This window comes from Folsomia candida, unplaced genomic scaffold (assembly GCF_002217175.1).
Source record: "Folsomia candida strain VU population unplaced genomic scaffold, ASM221717v1 Fcan01_Sc002, whole genome shotgun sequence".
In the NCBI taxonomy this organism is placed as follows: domain Eukaryota; kingdom Metazoa; phylum Arthropoda; class Collembola; order Entomobryomorpha; family Isotomidae; genus Folsomia; species Folsomia candida.
The window spans coordinates 3860274-3875911 of record NW_019091194.1 but is presented as its reverse complement, the minus strand read 5'-3'; the positions used below and the strand labels follow the sequence as shown (position 1 = coordinate 3875911).

The 15638-nt window shown below is 37.0% G+C and overlaps 3 protein-coding genes across 3 annotated transcripts; 2 read left to right on the top strand and 1 right to left on the bottom strand.

Moving 5' to 3' along the window:
- LOC110842772 (histone H1) lies at window positions 1-1557 on the top strand. Its single transcript, XM_022088571.2, has 3 exons — window positions 1-265; window positions 337-710; window positions 786-1557. Exons 1-3 carry the CDS (start codon window positions 262-264, stop codon window positions 1362-1364), a joined length of 957 nt encoding a protein of 318 aa, XP_021944263.1. The 5' UTR covers window positions 1-261; the 3' UTR covers window positions 1365-1557.
- Window positions 1558-7236: 5679 nt separating this feature from the next.
- Window positions 7237-7828, bottom strand: LOC110842771 (transmembrane protein 50A-like). Its single transcript, XM_035848634.1, has 2 exons — window positions 7706-7828; window positions 7237-7639 (listed from the first exon to the last, which is right to left on the bottom strand). Exons 1-2 carry the CDS (start codon window positions 7824-7826, stop codon window positions 7257-7259), a joined length of 504 nt encoding a protein of 167 aa, XP_035704527.1. The 5' UTR covers window positions 7827-7828; the 3' UTR covers window positions 7237-7256.
- A 199-nt stretch (window positions 7829-8027) lies between these two features.
- Window positions 8028-10399, top strand: LOC110842770 (E3 SUMO-protein ligase RanBP2). The gene is made up of 8 exons (XM_022088570.2): window positions 8028-8136; window positions 8217-8597; window positions 8653-8713; window positions 9045-9246; window positions 9310-9465; window positions 9639-9688; window positions 9766-9872; window positions 9948-10399. The coding sequence occupies exons 1-8, from the start codon at window positions 8062-8064 to the stop codon at window positions 10161-10163; spliced, it is 1248 nt and encodes a 415-aa protein (XP_021944262.2). The 5' UTR covers window positions 8028-8061; the 3' UTR covers window positions 10164-10399.
- The last annotated feature ends 5239 nt before the right edge of the window (window positions 10400-15638 follow it).

The following is a 15638-nucleotide window of genomic DNA, read 5'->3' as shown; positions in this document are numbered from 1 at the left end:
ATTGGCTAAAAAAACAGACATCACAAATACTCGCAGTATGATGACATCACTAAAATATACAGTTGCTAAACCAACCAACATTGCATTTTGAAGAAGAAAATGATGCACAATTCTAAAAAAAATTAAAAATCAAATTTTTTGTCGCGTCGAAATTCGATCCGAATTTTGATACTCCTCGATCCACCCAGAAATCCTTACTAGTAACTAATTCACAACCACTCAACTTGAACAATCTGACCCAGAAGGACTTGATCGATAGAAATGTGTAAGTTTTTTTACGGGGAAAGTAGGATTTTCGCATTTTCTCCCAAAATAAACATGTTCTCTATTCTTTAGCGGATTATGAGGATGACGATGTTGACATGGAGGAGGAAGAGGCCGTTCGACCCCCCAAAATCTGCAAGTGTCCGCCAAGGGGAGGCGGCGGAGGGGGAGGAGGAGGACGTGGTAAAAAGGGGGCCAGCAAGAAAAGGAAGGGCGTCAAAGCTACCAAAATGAAGAAAAAGAAGGTCGTGGCGACTAAAAAGAAGGTCCCAAAGACCAATCTGGGGGGAAAGAAGAAAAAGAAAAATATTCGCCCCTCGTCAAAATCCAAGTTGAAGAAGGCAAAGAAAGTGGCGTTGGCAGTTTTACGCAAAGGTAAAGGTAAAGGAGGTGGCGATCGTCGTCGTCCAAATTGCTTCATCCTTTACTTCATGGAAACTTGGAGGGTAAGTTCACTTTATGATCCAACATATCCAGATAATAATTATGTCGAATACACATTTACCTGTATTGTTCTGTAGAACTTGAGAAAGGGTGGAAAGCCTGCAAACATGTATGACGTGGCGGTGCAATGTGGAAAGAACTGGTGGAAACTTCCGGAAGATGTCAAGGAGAAGTATCGACAAAAATATTGCGCCAGTGTCAAGAGGTCGACAGTTTGTAAGAAGGGTGGTGGTGGCAAAGGAGCTGGACCCTCCAGGCCAACGTCGGGAACTAAGAAGCCGACCTCGGGAACTAAAAAGCCGACCTCGGGAACTAAGAAGCCGACCTCGGGAACTAAAAAGCCGACCTCGGGAACTAAAAAGCCGACCTCGGGAACTAAAAAGCCGACCTCGGGAACTAAAAAGCCGACCTCGGGAACTAAGAAGCCGACCTCGGGAACTAAAAAGCCGACCTCGGGGACCAAGAAGCCTACTGCAGGACCCTCTCGACCAAAGGACAAGAAGGCAAAGGACAAGAAGCCGAAAGATAAGAAGTCGAACGACAAAAAGCCAAAGGACAAAAAGCCTAATGACAAGAAGCCAAAGGTCAAGAAGCTTGACGACAAGAAGCCTGACGACAAGAAGCCCGGTGGATCTGGACCTGCCCCTCCTTGCTAGTCAAGCTATTCCAAGTTCCTTCCCATTCTCAAGAACAATCTTCTCATAATTTCGTCTTACACAAACCATTATCTTAACCACAAAACCACTTAATACGAATCAATAGCCACTTAATGATGCAAAAACAGCCAAATTAATGTCGCACATTGATGAAATTTGTATAATCAAATGCAATTTGTAGTAAATAAATCCATTACCTCCTGAAAAAAACAAGCTTCTCAACATCCCCATTCCTAAATTCCCCACCAACCAACCAACCAACTACATACTTAAAACCATACATAAATAATCCCCAGATTCAACACTTTTGGCAATTTACATCAAATAAGAATGACAATTACGTCACATAAATTTATGCTAATTGTAGGATCCCATGAGTGTAAAGAGCCCATCAGACAAAGGGCCGTTGACAGTTATTACGTACAAGTCCGATTGTTCCGTCGAGGAAGAAAGCGACCCAGCCAGCGCAGCAATACGCAACAATGCTTCACGTTACTTTGCCCTCTCTCGAGAACAACAATGCAAAATCAACTCTTTTAGTTGACATAATGTTCATGTACATTTCATTTCAATCAGTATTGATGTGAACCGACACACAAGACGACAAATCGGCTCATTTCAGTCGACTCTCGGATTCTCGAAACCTATCATTATGCCCACTTAACCCGAAAGAAAGAGCTTGAGCTTGGGGTGGCATTTCCACAAAAAGAGTCTGAGAAGAAGAAGAGGGTTTGACTTTCACGTTACAATTTGCTCACTCAAACAAGACAACTTCCTACCCCTGCCATTGCCACCCTTTATTATATTCCACTCCAAAAGGTATATGTATACGTAAAGAATTCAAAGAAAGCTCGAATAAAATCCGAAAGGTACAAGTCTCGTCAAAAGATAACGTTCAAAAGAAAATTGAAGAATTGAATCCTCGTTTGCTTGACTTTTCTACATAGTAAATCGACCCACCACATTATGACGGGTATTTAAGGCATACGCATTATGTAACTTGGAAGAATTGAATGTCAAATTGTGACTGAATTCAGTTCAATTGTGTGTCTGTGACCCTTCTTTCGGGGTGGGATTCGTCAAGAGTTCGAGTGAGTGAATTGTCACCAGTTGAACTTTATTATATTCTGTTAAGAGATTTGTAATGCAGTACTTTATTGTTCTCTGAAATAGATTTGTACGTAAATTTCGGTGCATATACATATGTATTTTCCACTTGAGAAAGAGGAAATCAAACCGATTTGCCAAACAAAACGCAGTATTTTGGGTTCATTTGCTTTATTTTGACAAGCAGGGAAACTGTTTTCTTTGTTACCTGTAATTGCTTTTCATATTTGTCAAGCAAGGGATTTCAACGAGATTTGAATGAAATAATTGTATTTTTGGAGTGGAAAAATTCGGATCTTATTCATTTACTCGGAGAAAATTTCAATTATTTTTCAGAAATTCACATGGAACACTTCATTTATTGTACACAAAAAATGTCATTCTCATCTCGAAATAATAGAAATATTTTGTAAGATCACATGGAGAGAGAAGGCTTTCCTCGGACTTTACAAAGTGAACTAAAGTCGATGAGAAGGTGCCGATGCAAAAGTGCACAATTTTCTTGCACAACAATGCACAATAAAATATCTTATGAAAATTCTCACGAATCATAATTTAAGGTTTCGTACCTCCATAAGTTTTGTTAAACCTGTGATTTTCACAGTCCCGTAGCTCCCGTGAAATGGTCACCCCTTTCACTTTTATATCGATACGAGACATTACGAGAAAGAAAAGGGGTGAGTAAAAGCATGAGAAAGGTAGCCAACAATTATATTCATTGTCCAAAAAAAGATATACAATCGAGATATCCAAGTACTGAATCATCGTATAAAAGTTGACTCGTAGTCACTCTTAAAAAAATAATAATGGAAAAATCGTCAATAGAAAATGGGCGGACTTTGACCAAGCTCCCATCACATCCCTCTTTCCATCATTCGATCTGCTTCCTTTTTTCTATAGACGACCATCATCAAATGAAGGGTATCAAGTCAACCTTCGTGAAAAGCAGTCAGGCCTATAATTACTTGGGCGTTGGAAATTTATTTAAATGTACGTACGTTTTTAAAGGACTTCGTTCAGCGAAAAATCTCATTCTTTCTTATTACTCACTCGTCAAAAGTCGTCGTCTTGCAAAAAAGGTGAGACAAACGAATAAAAAAAGCTGCACCCCATCAAGTCAATAAAATAAATGAATACAAGTTTCAACGTAAAGAAGAGAGGTTCCCTTACGTTTTGCACAGTTTGGCTGTTTGATTTCTTTTCGTTGAATTGTCAATTTTGTAAATACGTACGCGATTGATGGTTTTGTGAAAATTTAACAAATACGACGACGATGGAGGTCTTCAGTTCGACTAAATAGATACGACATGTTTACAGATATGTGGAATAATTGCCACCAAAGTTTGATGTGACAGGTTGCAATAAATATTTTCAAGAAACATGTCGAAAATAAGTAAAGTTGGTGATACCTACATTCTAATTTAATTCAAGTTTCTTTCCAAAATTGTCGTTTGTTTTTTGTTTATCATTGGAAAACAAGAGCACAGTTTGTTTGTAAGGCTTTTTGTTTCATGTTTTCCTTGGAGGTTTGGTCTGGCTTGGTTTTGAGATTTCTTACTTTGTCATTCTCTACGATGAAGGGCTCTCGTAAATAAAGTGCTATGTATTTACATTACTATTTACTTACTACCACTTTTAGTTGTGTGGTTGGTTATTGTGAGAATTGTTTTGAATCTTGATATCCTGCCTCAAGATTTAATGAGAACGCATATTCTCAAGCGTGCCTAAAAGTGTAACAACAAGTTTAAAAACAAATTCGTGCTGAACAACACAAGTAGTAAAATAAAATCTGGTTCGTTTTGTAGTCAAAATTTCTCCTTGTTATTTCTCAACTATCAACAGTCAGGGAGGTCTCACGGTGTTGAATTGTTTCACCAATTTTATTCCAAGTTCCGTCCCAATAAATAAACAAAAGTCGAGAGTTTTATTGCAAAATTTTTGTAATAAAATTGGGAAAAAAGCAAAATAAATTTAAAAAATCGAATATGTTAGTGTAATTTCCGTTATTTATTACACACACACATTTCTTGATGGATACCACCATGTCAGGTTTTCACATCCATTGTCATCTTACCATCATCACACGGTTCCTTAAATTCTCCTCACACACAATTCCCCAAATCTATTGACTTTTTAAATAATACAAAACTTTAAATAAATGGGGGTTACACATTGCACGAAGGCTTTATGCGATGCTGTAATTGTGTATACTGCACTGCACACTAAATAAATGTACATACAGACATACAACTTGAATACATAATACGAACCCCTGAACAAAGCATGGAAGCGAAAAGAGTCTTCACCAAAAATTACAGGGAACCGAAACCAGCAATCAAGCAACATCGTCATTTTATTTCCTTTTTATTTTATTTCCAAAACCGTCGACATGCATATGTACACACATTTCTTCATCATCGTCGACATCGTCGTCTCCGTCGTCGTCGTGTTTCATGTCCGTCAATTCATTTCCATTGAGTAGCTTTCTTTCTACAACTTGGCAGGGAACCCGCTATTATCTTGGCCATTCTCTAACATTTGCATTGTCAACACTCACAAATCACTCCATTATTCATCCCTACTCAATCTACCAGACCAACTATTTACTACATCCCCATCATCATTTCTTACCATTATAATGCAACTACTTGTTCTCTTTCTCCCATCAAAAAAACTTCATCAAAAACAAGGATCATCTCATAACGTGTACCGCTCAAGAAAATCTTCTCCTCTCTGTCGAATTATTCACATCAAAAGGTTTAATTCCCATGTTTTAGATGATGATGTTGTGTGTACCGAATGCACTCATCATCATCAATTCGTGGATGATGACGAAGTTTATGTTTTGTTGAAAAATCTGGCTACAAAAAGAGTTGAGGTTTGAAATAAAATTTAGAAAATGTTCGTCACGATTTTGTATATTTCCGAAGGGTTGGGTGTTACCATATTTCAAAAGTTGGTAAGCAAATCGAATAAAAATGGGCAGCCACACCACAACCACAATCCGCATATTACGAAGGAGTGGGTGTGTTAATTGCGTCGAGCGTGTTGTTTAATACTGTTCGCTGTTGGACATCTTAATTTTATTATCAGTTTAGATTTATACTTTGTACCTGCTGCAGCATTGGATGATGCGTTAGTTAATCCTAATGAGCAATAATGGAGAGTGGTGCGAGTTAGGTTCAACTAGTCTCGTCGTAATTTGATTTATTATTAACAGGACTTTTTCCATTTACGTGGTGCTATTTAGTACTACCCAAAAAGTTGTCTCAACTTTCTCGCCGAGGAAATAATTCCACCATTTTCTCGATATTATTATTACCCACTCGGAAATGGAAATAAAACGAGAGACTCGATACGTCCATTAAGATCACTTTATCCTCTAATTCAATAAAGCTATTGATGACCATGTGGACGTAATTACGTTACTTGAGGGAAAACAAGACACTTTATTCCTTTATAGCCAAACCAAACCACACAACTCTATAAAACCATTACTGTACTCGCCCCTACTTCATTTTATCACGAAATAAATCATGTTTCATATATGAAATAGTCATTATTATGTTAGATTACATTACACCACTCATGTTGTTGGAACATGCTAACATTTCATTATTTTATCTCTCGATACTTTAGAAGAGAGAGAGAGAACAATACATCATCTTCTCTGCAGAAGTCTCTCCCTCCACCAACCAACGTCCAAACTGCCAAAATTCTGATGTTATCTCGCTCTCTTAAGTCAATGGATGGAAAATAATAACAAATAATAAAACCTCTCCCGTATAATTTTTATGTCTCATCAGCAAATCTCGTCTCGAATTGTTGCTCTTTGTTGACTGATCAGACGACGTATCAGAAAGTGAGGCAAAGAAAGTACGCCTAAAATTTGTATACTATCCGAATTTGGGGTCCGTTTGGGTGTCAATCAATCGATAACGGGGCAAAATTTAATGAAAAATACACCCTCTTTTAAATATTTGCATTGTTTGTTTCTCATTGAAAGAGAAATTCGATTCTTCTTTTTTCAATTAGAAAGTATGCGATGCTGATTTACTTGCAATTACTTAACAGGAAATATTTGGAGTACTAACCAAAAAACAAGTCAATACGTGTACCTGACCACAATCTCATATTTCAGTAGAGCTCTCATTAATGAAGCCCAGTTAGTGGGCAATAATTCATTTTAACGATCCACAAATAAGATTATTTCTTGGCATATGGTTTTATTTATTTATAAATACGATTGTCTCGCCGTACATTTATTATCTCTCGGAGCCGGCCAAATGATGATGAATGAATTCGTTACTGAATATAAAAATCTTTTATAAATCTTATTATTATTTAACCGAGAAATGCATGACTTGCCTCTTATTTTTATCCACAAAAATAAGTACAAGCGCCAGGTCAGAAATCTGTTAAGTATGAACTACTCAGGATTAGATGTTATCGAACGACCATTGCATAATCATCGTCATGATCATCATGTTTCAAATCTAAAAATACTGACACTAAACCGATGATTTGATGGCAACATCTTAACAAAAAGCCAACGAGGAACAAATTGAAATCCAATTTACGAATCCCCCCACTCGACTCCCACAGAGTGCCAGGAAACTCTCTGACATTTAAAAGTGATTAAAGGATTACCAACCACCCTTCGCCGTGTAATAAATGAAATGAAATAAAATAATCGTGGTGCCCTGTCGAAGGTTAAGGATGATGAACCATCAATTTATTTAATACAAGGGGCACACTTTCTTAGCCAGATTTTTTTTTCTATACTCAATCAATCCCATCGCCCCAAATGTCTTCAGAACGACCAAACTTGTAGAGCAATCCGCTCAGGAAAATAAGCAAGTTTTGGATAAATATCGCCACCCCGTACGATTTGTGGGGCTTATCGGGAATAACGTATGCAACAAATAGAATCCATCCGGCCGCGATTAAGGACGCGAATCCAATCGCAAATCCGACAAATAGCCAGCCAAGAGCGCCGCAAGGTCCGAGACATCCTCCCGTGAAGGAGTCGCCTCGTAAATGGTGGCGTCCGACGAGATTGATCATGATGACGGAGAGGGTTCCGGTTACGCCGCAAATGTAGTAAACGCCTTGGAAATCGGAGGATGACGGGGATTGAGCAATAACGTCAAATAATATCCACCAACCTGGATGGGAAAATTGTCAAGTTTTTGGATAAGGGGATAAAGGAAAATTAGGGGAAATTTGCGTACCAGTGAAAAACATGGCGCCTGCGATTGCTGCCACGAGTAAATTCCGCTTCTCGCTTAAACCCCCTTCTTCACAGCGCCACTTGACTTTCTCCCAGCATTCGGATTCACATTTGAGACCCATTTTTATGGAATTTTACGCAAAATTTGGAATATTTCCAAAATTTTCATGGGGAAATTGGGAAAATGAGCCACTTTATTTTTGGGAAAATGAGACTTTCAAATTTTTTTTCACCATGGCGTTTGTTTCAGAAAAATATTTGCAGAAGTAGAAATTACAAAAAAATCTGTCTTTAGCAGAAGAATCAAACTGGTTCCATTTTTTCCTCACCAAAGTTGATTTCCGAACAGCGGAACAAATGCAGAAACTAAAATCGAAACAGCAAATACGCGCCGAGTCATGTGGATATCCGCCACCTCGACCAATGACGATCGTTAGAGCAGCAAAGCAACTAATTAACAATTAAATTTAATCATATTGAACATATAAATCTCATTATTTCTCTTTTTTCAGGCCGATCTCGCCAAGTTGTCCGTCCGATCACGTCGTGGCGACGATGCGAGCAACCCTCTTTGGAAGTTTGACTACGATAAGCACCGTGAGCGAGTGATGGGGGTGAAACCGATGGTGGACAGCCATGCTCCCATCGTCTGCAAAAATATGTACAGCTCTCCAGCAAAGTTCAACCGTTCCATCACCTCCTTTGTGCGTATCGAGAGAGAAAATGCCATCATGTTGCAGAGAATCGCCACAATTATGAAGAGTCCTCCCACGATTGACAATCGGCTAAGTTTCAAACAACACAGTATCAACATTCGAAGCAAAGCGAGAGAAATGACCCTCCTGAGGATTGCTTTTGATAATTTGGAAATGTGGAAACGGATCCAGACTGTGGTAAAGTTTATAAAGTGTAAATTTACACAAATTTCTCAATTATTGTTTTGTACAGCGACCAGCATACGATCGGAAACAACAATTGAAAGATTTCGCATATGCGGAGAAGGTCATGGGTATGATATGCTAACCAAAATTTAGAAACTTATTTAATGTAGGACGACTCATTGTCAAAGTCGGCACATTTTTCATCATTCCTCTGTGAATTTATTTCAAAATTCTGTACGACTTTGTAAGTTTATTAATAGAATGACCGTGAGTGTTTTGATGAGGGTTTCTTAAATTTGAGATATTCTCCTTCAAAAACTGTCAAAAGTGTATATTTTTAATAAATTGGCTCCACAAATTTGTCGTTCAGAATTTTAAAATAAACTCCCTCATCCGAGAAATGATTAAAAATGCGTTGATTTTGACGATTTTGAGTCCAACATTAACAAACTCCTCCAGGCCTCCTCTCGTACTATCCTCTCTACTGGAAACTATCGCCCAACAACGCCTTCGAAGGGTTGCGGGAACAGGCCATGACCAACGCCAGGCTAAACCCTCGACCAAAAGTATTTCTCAGTTTGGAGACTGATGAGGAACCTCTGGGAAAACTTGTGATCGAATTGAGAGCCGATGTCGTCCCAATGACCGCAGAAAATTTCCGGTAGAAAAATGAGAATTACAAATTGCGGATGAATTTTAAGGCAGAATTTGCATTTTATTCAAGCTGTCTTTGCACCGGGGAGATGGGAATTAGCTACAAATGTTCAACAATTCATCGTATAATCCCGGATGTGCTGCTGCAAGGGGGAGACGTCGTGGGGAAGGATGGTCGTGGAGGGAAAAGCATTTATGGAGACACTTTTCCCGATGAGAACTTTAAGTATGTTGTTAATATGTTATGTTAATAAGGAAATTTAGAATTACTTAATTTCACGCAAACACCTAAATTTACTGCCAGCGTAAATGGGAAACTTAGAATTTACGTGGGACCCTTATTAATTCGTAATCTCTAATATTTGCCTGATTTTTACACCAAAATGCTACAATTTTCAGGCTGAAGCACAAAGAACCTGGTGTAGTTTCAATGGCAAATTATGGAAAAGGTGGAAAAATTAAGAAAAAATAAATAAATTAAAAAAAAACATTTAATAAATACTTAACTTTAACCCTGTTATGTTAGATACTAACGGATCACAGTTTATCATCGCTACAACCCGCATCGGAGCTTTAGACGGGGTGAATGTCGTCGTGGGGAAAGTCGTGGAAGGGTTGGAGCTTCTCGTCTCGGTAGCTAGCTAACAAAAATCTCAACTTTCCCATCTTTCTCAAAACTTATCTCACTTTTTTCTTATACAAAAAAAGCTTAACAAATTGGTAACTCCGTCTGGCTCGATTCGTAAGAAAATCTGGATTTCTAGCTGTGGTTCTGCCGACGGCGGTGAGCTCGAAGGGGACGAAGATGAAAACGAAGGCTACCCCACAGAATCCGAAGGTGAAGAAGAAACCTATCGTCCCCCGTCAACCCGACAGTACGAGGCTGGACCGGATACGACGGATGCGGAGGAAAATGAAGGCTAAATTAAATCCCAAATTGTTCATCATTATCAGAGAAATAGAACCCCGACAAATTTAGAAACGCAAAAAAATCCCACCATTCATTACATTAATATTATTATTAAACTGATCCTGTGACTATTTAGCCATTAATTAATTAATTAATCTCGAGATAGATCCAAAACAATAGAATTGATTAACTCAAAACTGTATATACGCAATTGTTTAGTGCACAATTGATTATAAAATATCTAATTCAACCCCATAAAATTTCCTCAACTTTCCTCCTTAAACAACAAACAATGAATATTTCGAATAATAATAAAAAAACTTTCAATGGTGTCTGCATTTGCATACTTGAGCTGCTAAAAGTGCATCATACCACGACCACCAGACCACTATCATCACTACTACGAAATAGTACACATAATAGCATCTGCTTCTTCACTAACATGTAAACCGTTGGTGTTAAAGGGTTGAAGTTGTAGTGGTGATAAAAAAGGGCGAAGTAAACCAACCGCCACATCTTCTCGAGGGAGCGAAGATAGCAATTATTTTGATAGCACCAGGAGGCCGTACTCACGCTCTCATCAAATCATGACCAAAATGGCCTACCCTTTAAAATATCTAATTCTTTCTTACCAATCCTTCCTCTCCATCAGAAAGAAAATCCATACAATGTATAAAACGCATGTATGGACTTATGTGCATGAGTAATAAAAAAGCAACAAAAAACTCACACTACACCTCCCACTTCTTTCACTCGGCTAACCCTTTTCACACCTCGGTTCATGATCATCTCTCCAACTTCCTCTCCTATCTGCGAGGCTAATGCTACTAATCTTTAGGGGTTGGGTGGGGATAGGCACGAACTAACTAATCTTTCGATATCCTCACGTATGTAAATCGTAACTATTTAGTTTTGGACTAATTAGCTAATTCGACATCAGCACCTCGACCGTCCAAATTTGGTCAAGAAACATTTTTTGTATGTCTGTAAGTAGTAAATAAATGCGAATAAAAATCCGGCCAGAATCAGAGCAACCCTTGCCGAATGACATTTAGTGACCCCACGTCGCATCCATTAAGGTATCATGATGCCACAACGACGCAAAAGTGAGTTCAGAGTTCTGAGCGAGTGATTTGATTATTTCCTCTCGAGAGTAAAATCTCAGCATGGAACCTCAACACCTACCGTGTCAGGCTCCAAATTCACACAAATTCACATAAATTCACGACTCCTTTTAGTTTTGCACCCTTTTAGCCAGTCTCGTTTGTTACAGTTTGGCTGGGATAGTGGTCCTAAAACGACTAATATACTGAGACTGACCACTATTAACCAAGTAATGCAGACATTTTGACCACCACTGCATAATAATATCTAACAACTTGAGTAACTTTTCGCGTTATTGGGCGACAAATATTATCAAGAAAATCGTAGAGCATACTGTGAAGGCAGCATATGAGAGTTTTCTACTCGGTGAAATATCACACTTTTGCTCGTATTTAATGAAATTATGATAAATCCTTCCGAGGGGTACGGCCACGGCCTGATACCAGAATTTATTACTTAATCGAATAAAAATGGAGTACATTTTCTCACCATATTTCGAGTATGCCACCACCCACGCTCACTACTTTATTTCCCTTCTCTCGAACATAAATAGCTCGAGATTGGGAAGGGAGAAAGGAAGGGAAAATAAATAAGTGGGATAATAAATTACGTGCATTATTGACCACTCAAACTGCTTTCCCCATCTCGTACATGTACATTTCTTCTCGGTGGATTGGATATGTATTCCAGGGAACGGAACTTATTACGACAGAAATGGCTCCGGAGACTAATGTTGTGTCTAAAATTTCGAACAAACGAATGTCATCGGCACAAAAGGAGAGTAGAAATGAAAATGAAAATGGCAGTCTGACATGACATTTATAAATTACGTGTGTATACACCTTTGCCTTGCTTGGTGAGGGAGAGTACTTTCAATTTCATAGTACTTCCGGCCACCATTTCGATCCTTCAGTGGAAAATGGAGAAAAAAATGTTGAATTATTTTAATAATTTTAAAACTTTGAAAACTACAGCGCAGAAAAAATGGAGTCTAACTTTAGGATTTTTGTATTTTTACAATTTGATATATTTTGAAGTCAGAAGTAGAAATTGTAAAATTACGTAATGCTAATTTCAAATTTAGATATTGCTTAATTGTGGGAAAAGTCTACAAAATTGACAATTGCAAAATTGCACGAAATATGACAACTTACAAAATATTCGGGTTTTCAAAATTTGATGTTTTGCTGGTTTGCATTTTTTTAAGTTGGCATATTTTAAAGTCGTAAATACAAATTGTAAAATTTATTTTTTTTTTGCAAACTTAGTTTCAATTGGTCCAATTTTACGATTTTTGTATTTTACAATAATTGTAAATTGACTCCAAAATATAAAATTATTTGAAGTTTTGAAGTCAAAAATTGTAAAACTACTTAATGCTTATTTCGAATTTAGATGTCTAATTTTGGGAAAAGTTTACAAGATTGAAAATTATAAAATTGTATGAGATATCACGACTAACATCTCGAATTTTCAAAATTTGGTATACTTTAAAGTCACAAATACAAATTGTAAAATTAATAAAATTTTGTTGCAAATTTAGATTTGTTTTAAACATTTTCAGTGGAGAAACGGTTACAAAATCAAAAATTGCAAAATAGGACGAAATATTACTTTCACCATGCTTATTTCCACTACCAATTTCACCTTCCTCAAATTCTGTCTGTGTGAATTACTGTTCAACATTGCAATACAATTCACCCCTTATTTCTATTATTTATTAAAGGAAGTACATATGTACATCTGCTCCTCAAAAAATCCCCCTCTCACCAAGTCCCATAATACATAACAATTTAATAAATAGTTCTTCTTGGGGCGTGGCAGGGGTCCAGCTCCAGTTCCACCTTTATTTTTTTCCGGAACAAATGGAACCCACCCCGGGGAGGAAAATTATTGATGGATCGGGAAAAACTTTCCATTGAACGAAAATCCTTCACTTTATTTCATACCGTTATTATTAGAGAAAAATATATATCACAAAGGGCTGGATGGAAATGAAAATGGATAAAAAAATTCCATCAAAATACGAGACAAATCTTGGCGATGACAATTTTTCGGGTTTATTGCATTAATTTTGAACAATATGAGATCAAAGATTTCTTAGTCGAAAAAAGTTTTAAAATTATTTTCATAAATTCTTCAAATTAACCATAATTTCTACGCAATTGCAATTTTGAAGCGATATTTTTTCTGCATATGCAATAAATAACTAAGAAATGCATTTTTTTGCATGTGCGCAATATGAGATTAAAGATTCTTTAATCTACCAAAATTTTAAATTATTTTCATGCACAAATTCTTCTGAATTAAAAATTAACCATAATTTCTTACAATTTCATAATGATCATACTTTTCTGCACACAAATAACTAAAAAATGACGCTACTCAAACAAAATATCAAAAACCTCAGGTGGTATAAAACGTAATTTCATCGCATCTCTAAATCCACGCCATTAGAGAAAACCTCTTCTTGTAATGATTCTTCTGACCACGAATGAGCATGTCTTTGCTTTGCTGCTCCTCGAAATCTCCAGCCGACTTTTTCCTCCCTGATTTTCCTTCTGCTTAAATAATTTAATAATAATCTACAGTACGTGAATCATTCGTTATAACATCAGCGGTATAGTCGTCATTTAAGGTAATTTAACTTTTAATTCTTCCCATTCATTGCACAAGTCGAGGGCAAAATAATGATCATGAGAGACATGATTATTAGTCATAAGCACACAATTATCATTACTTTGCTTCTCTGCAGATATCTATGAGACGACGAGATGATGACGACGATGTGACCACCAGATTCTCAATGATCACGATGATTTTGAAATATGTAGAATCCTAATTATTGTCTCCCCTCCTGACGGATGTGCTGAAGACTGAAATATATTAAATTTATGCCTCTTAAAGACCTCGCTTTTTGTGGTTTCGTACGAGAGAGATGGAATACAAGGAATTAGCTTCGGTTTCGGTGGGAGACTTTATTCCGCCGACTGAACTGAAAACTGAAGCCATAATTGGTTTTGCTTTGCTCTAGATGATGATGAGCTGAAACAATTTATTTTTGTGATACAGACATTTTCTTTGATTGCAGGCCAATTCGTATCGTATCATTCTTTTGGTTTTTCTTTTCTCTTAAGGCGGATGAAATAAGTAAGTTCTTTTGACTGCTCGGTAAAAGTTGAAGAAATAAATAAAAGGTAATTGTAAACGCAGTAGGTAGACGATTGGGTGACAAAAAATCCTATCGAAATTATATCAATAGGCGGTCCCTCCTCCTCTTTGTAGGCAGCAAAGTGGCAAAAAATAGTTTGTAAAAGATTTTATAAACTGTTTTATGATTGCTTTTACATTTAGAAAAATGTGAATGTTGAAATCTTTTTGGACAAATTTTATTAGTCAGACTTTGCTGAAGGGAAATTACGTAGAAAAGTTGAGCGACAAGGCAAACCAATTTTCATATAGTGCCGTTTTTTATATAAAAGCGATCCTATTTTCTCATCATCATCATTTCTGATTTATTATTATGAAGAAGAATGCAATTCTGTGATGAAATTTTTCATGCATTTCTGTTACACGTGTCAAAAAATTATGTGTAATCTGATGAAATGATGAGATTTTTAGGTTCAAAATGATGTCTAAAAGTTATGTATAAAAATTTTGTTATGAAAAAAACGACACCGTCAACCGTGATAGACCGCAATAAAGAGAAAAATATAAAGATGGCTCTCGTTTCATGAGAAAAAAATACTAAAAAAAGAAATAAAAACGAGTTATTTTCAATAAGTAAAAATCCCACCCACTCAAAAAACCTGTGCATGTAAAATAGGATTTTCATTTTCGTAAAGTTTTAAAATTATTCCAAAAATAATCATAAATTTCACTCTGTCTGAATCTATTTTAGGTCTTCCTAGATAAAATGTACTTTTATGAAGACACGTTTCCCATAATTCAATCAGGTTAAGTGGAGAGAATAAAATTTCATAAATTTGAAAAAGGCACCGAAAAACATACACTCGGCTGGAGACTCGACCGGGTAGCGCTCGACCTTTTAATAAATTTTAATAAGGTCACGTGCAATCAAGTCAGCCCTTAAGTCTCTCCTGACTAATTTACAGCTTACCAGAATGTTTACTCTTCACATTACCACAAGTGGAAATTCTTATTTTGCTCAGGCACAACCAGTCTCATCTTTTTAGACCACCTATGGCCCCGTATTCTCTGCTATTCGTCCAACCCTTTAAAGTCTCAACATTCCTCCTCGCTCGACTTCACTGGCTGCATCCTTGTTTTACATTTTGTCTGGAATGATAGCCAGACTTCATAACTCAACTCTTAAATAGATTTCGAAATTTAATCAGGAAACAACAACTGCAGTGAAGGACGAG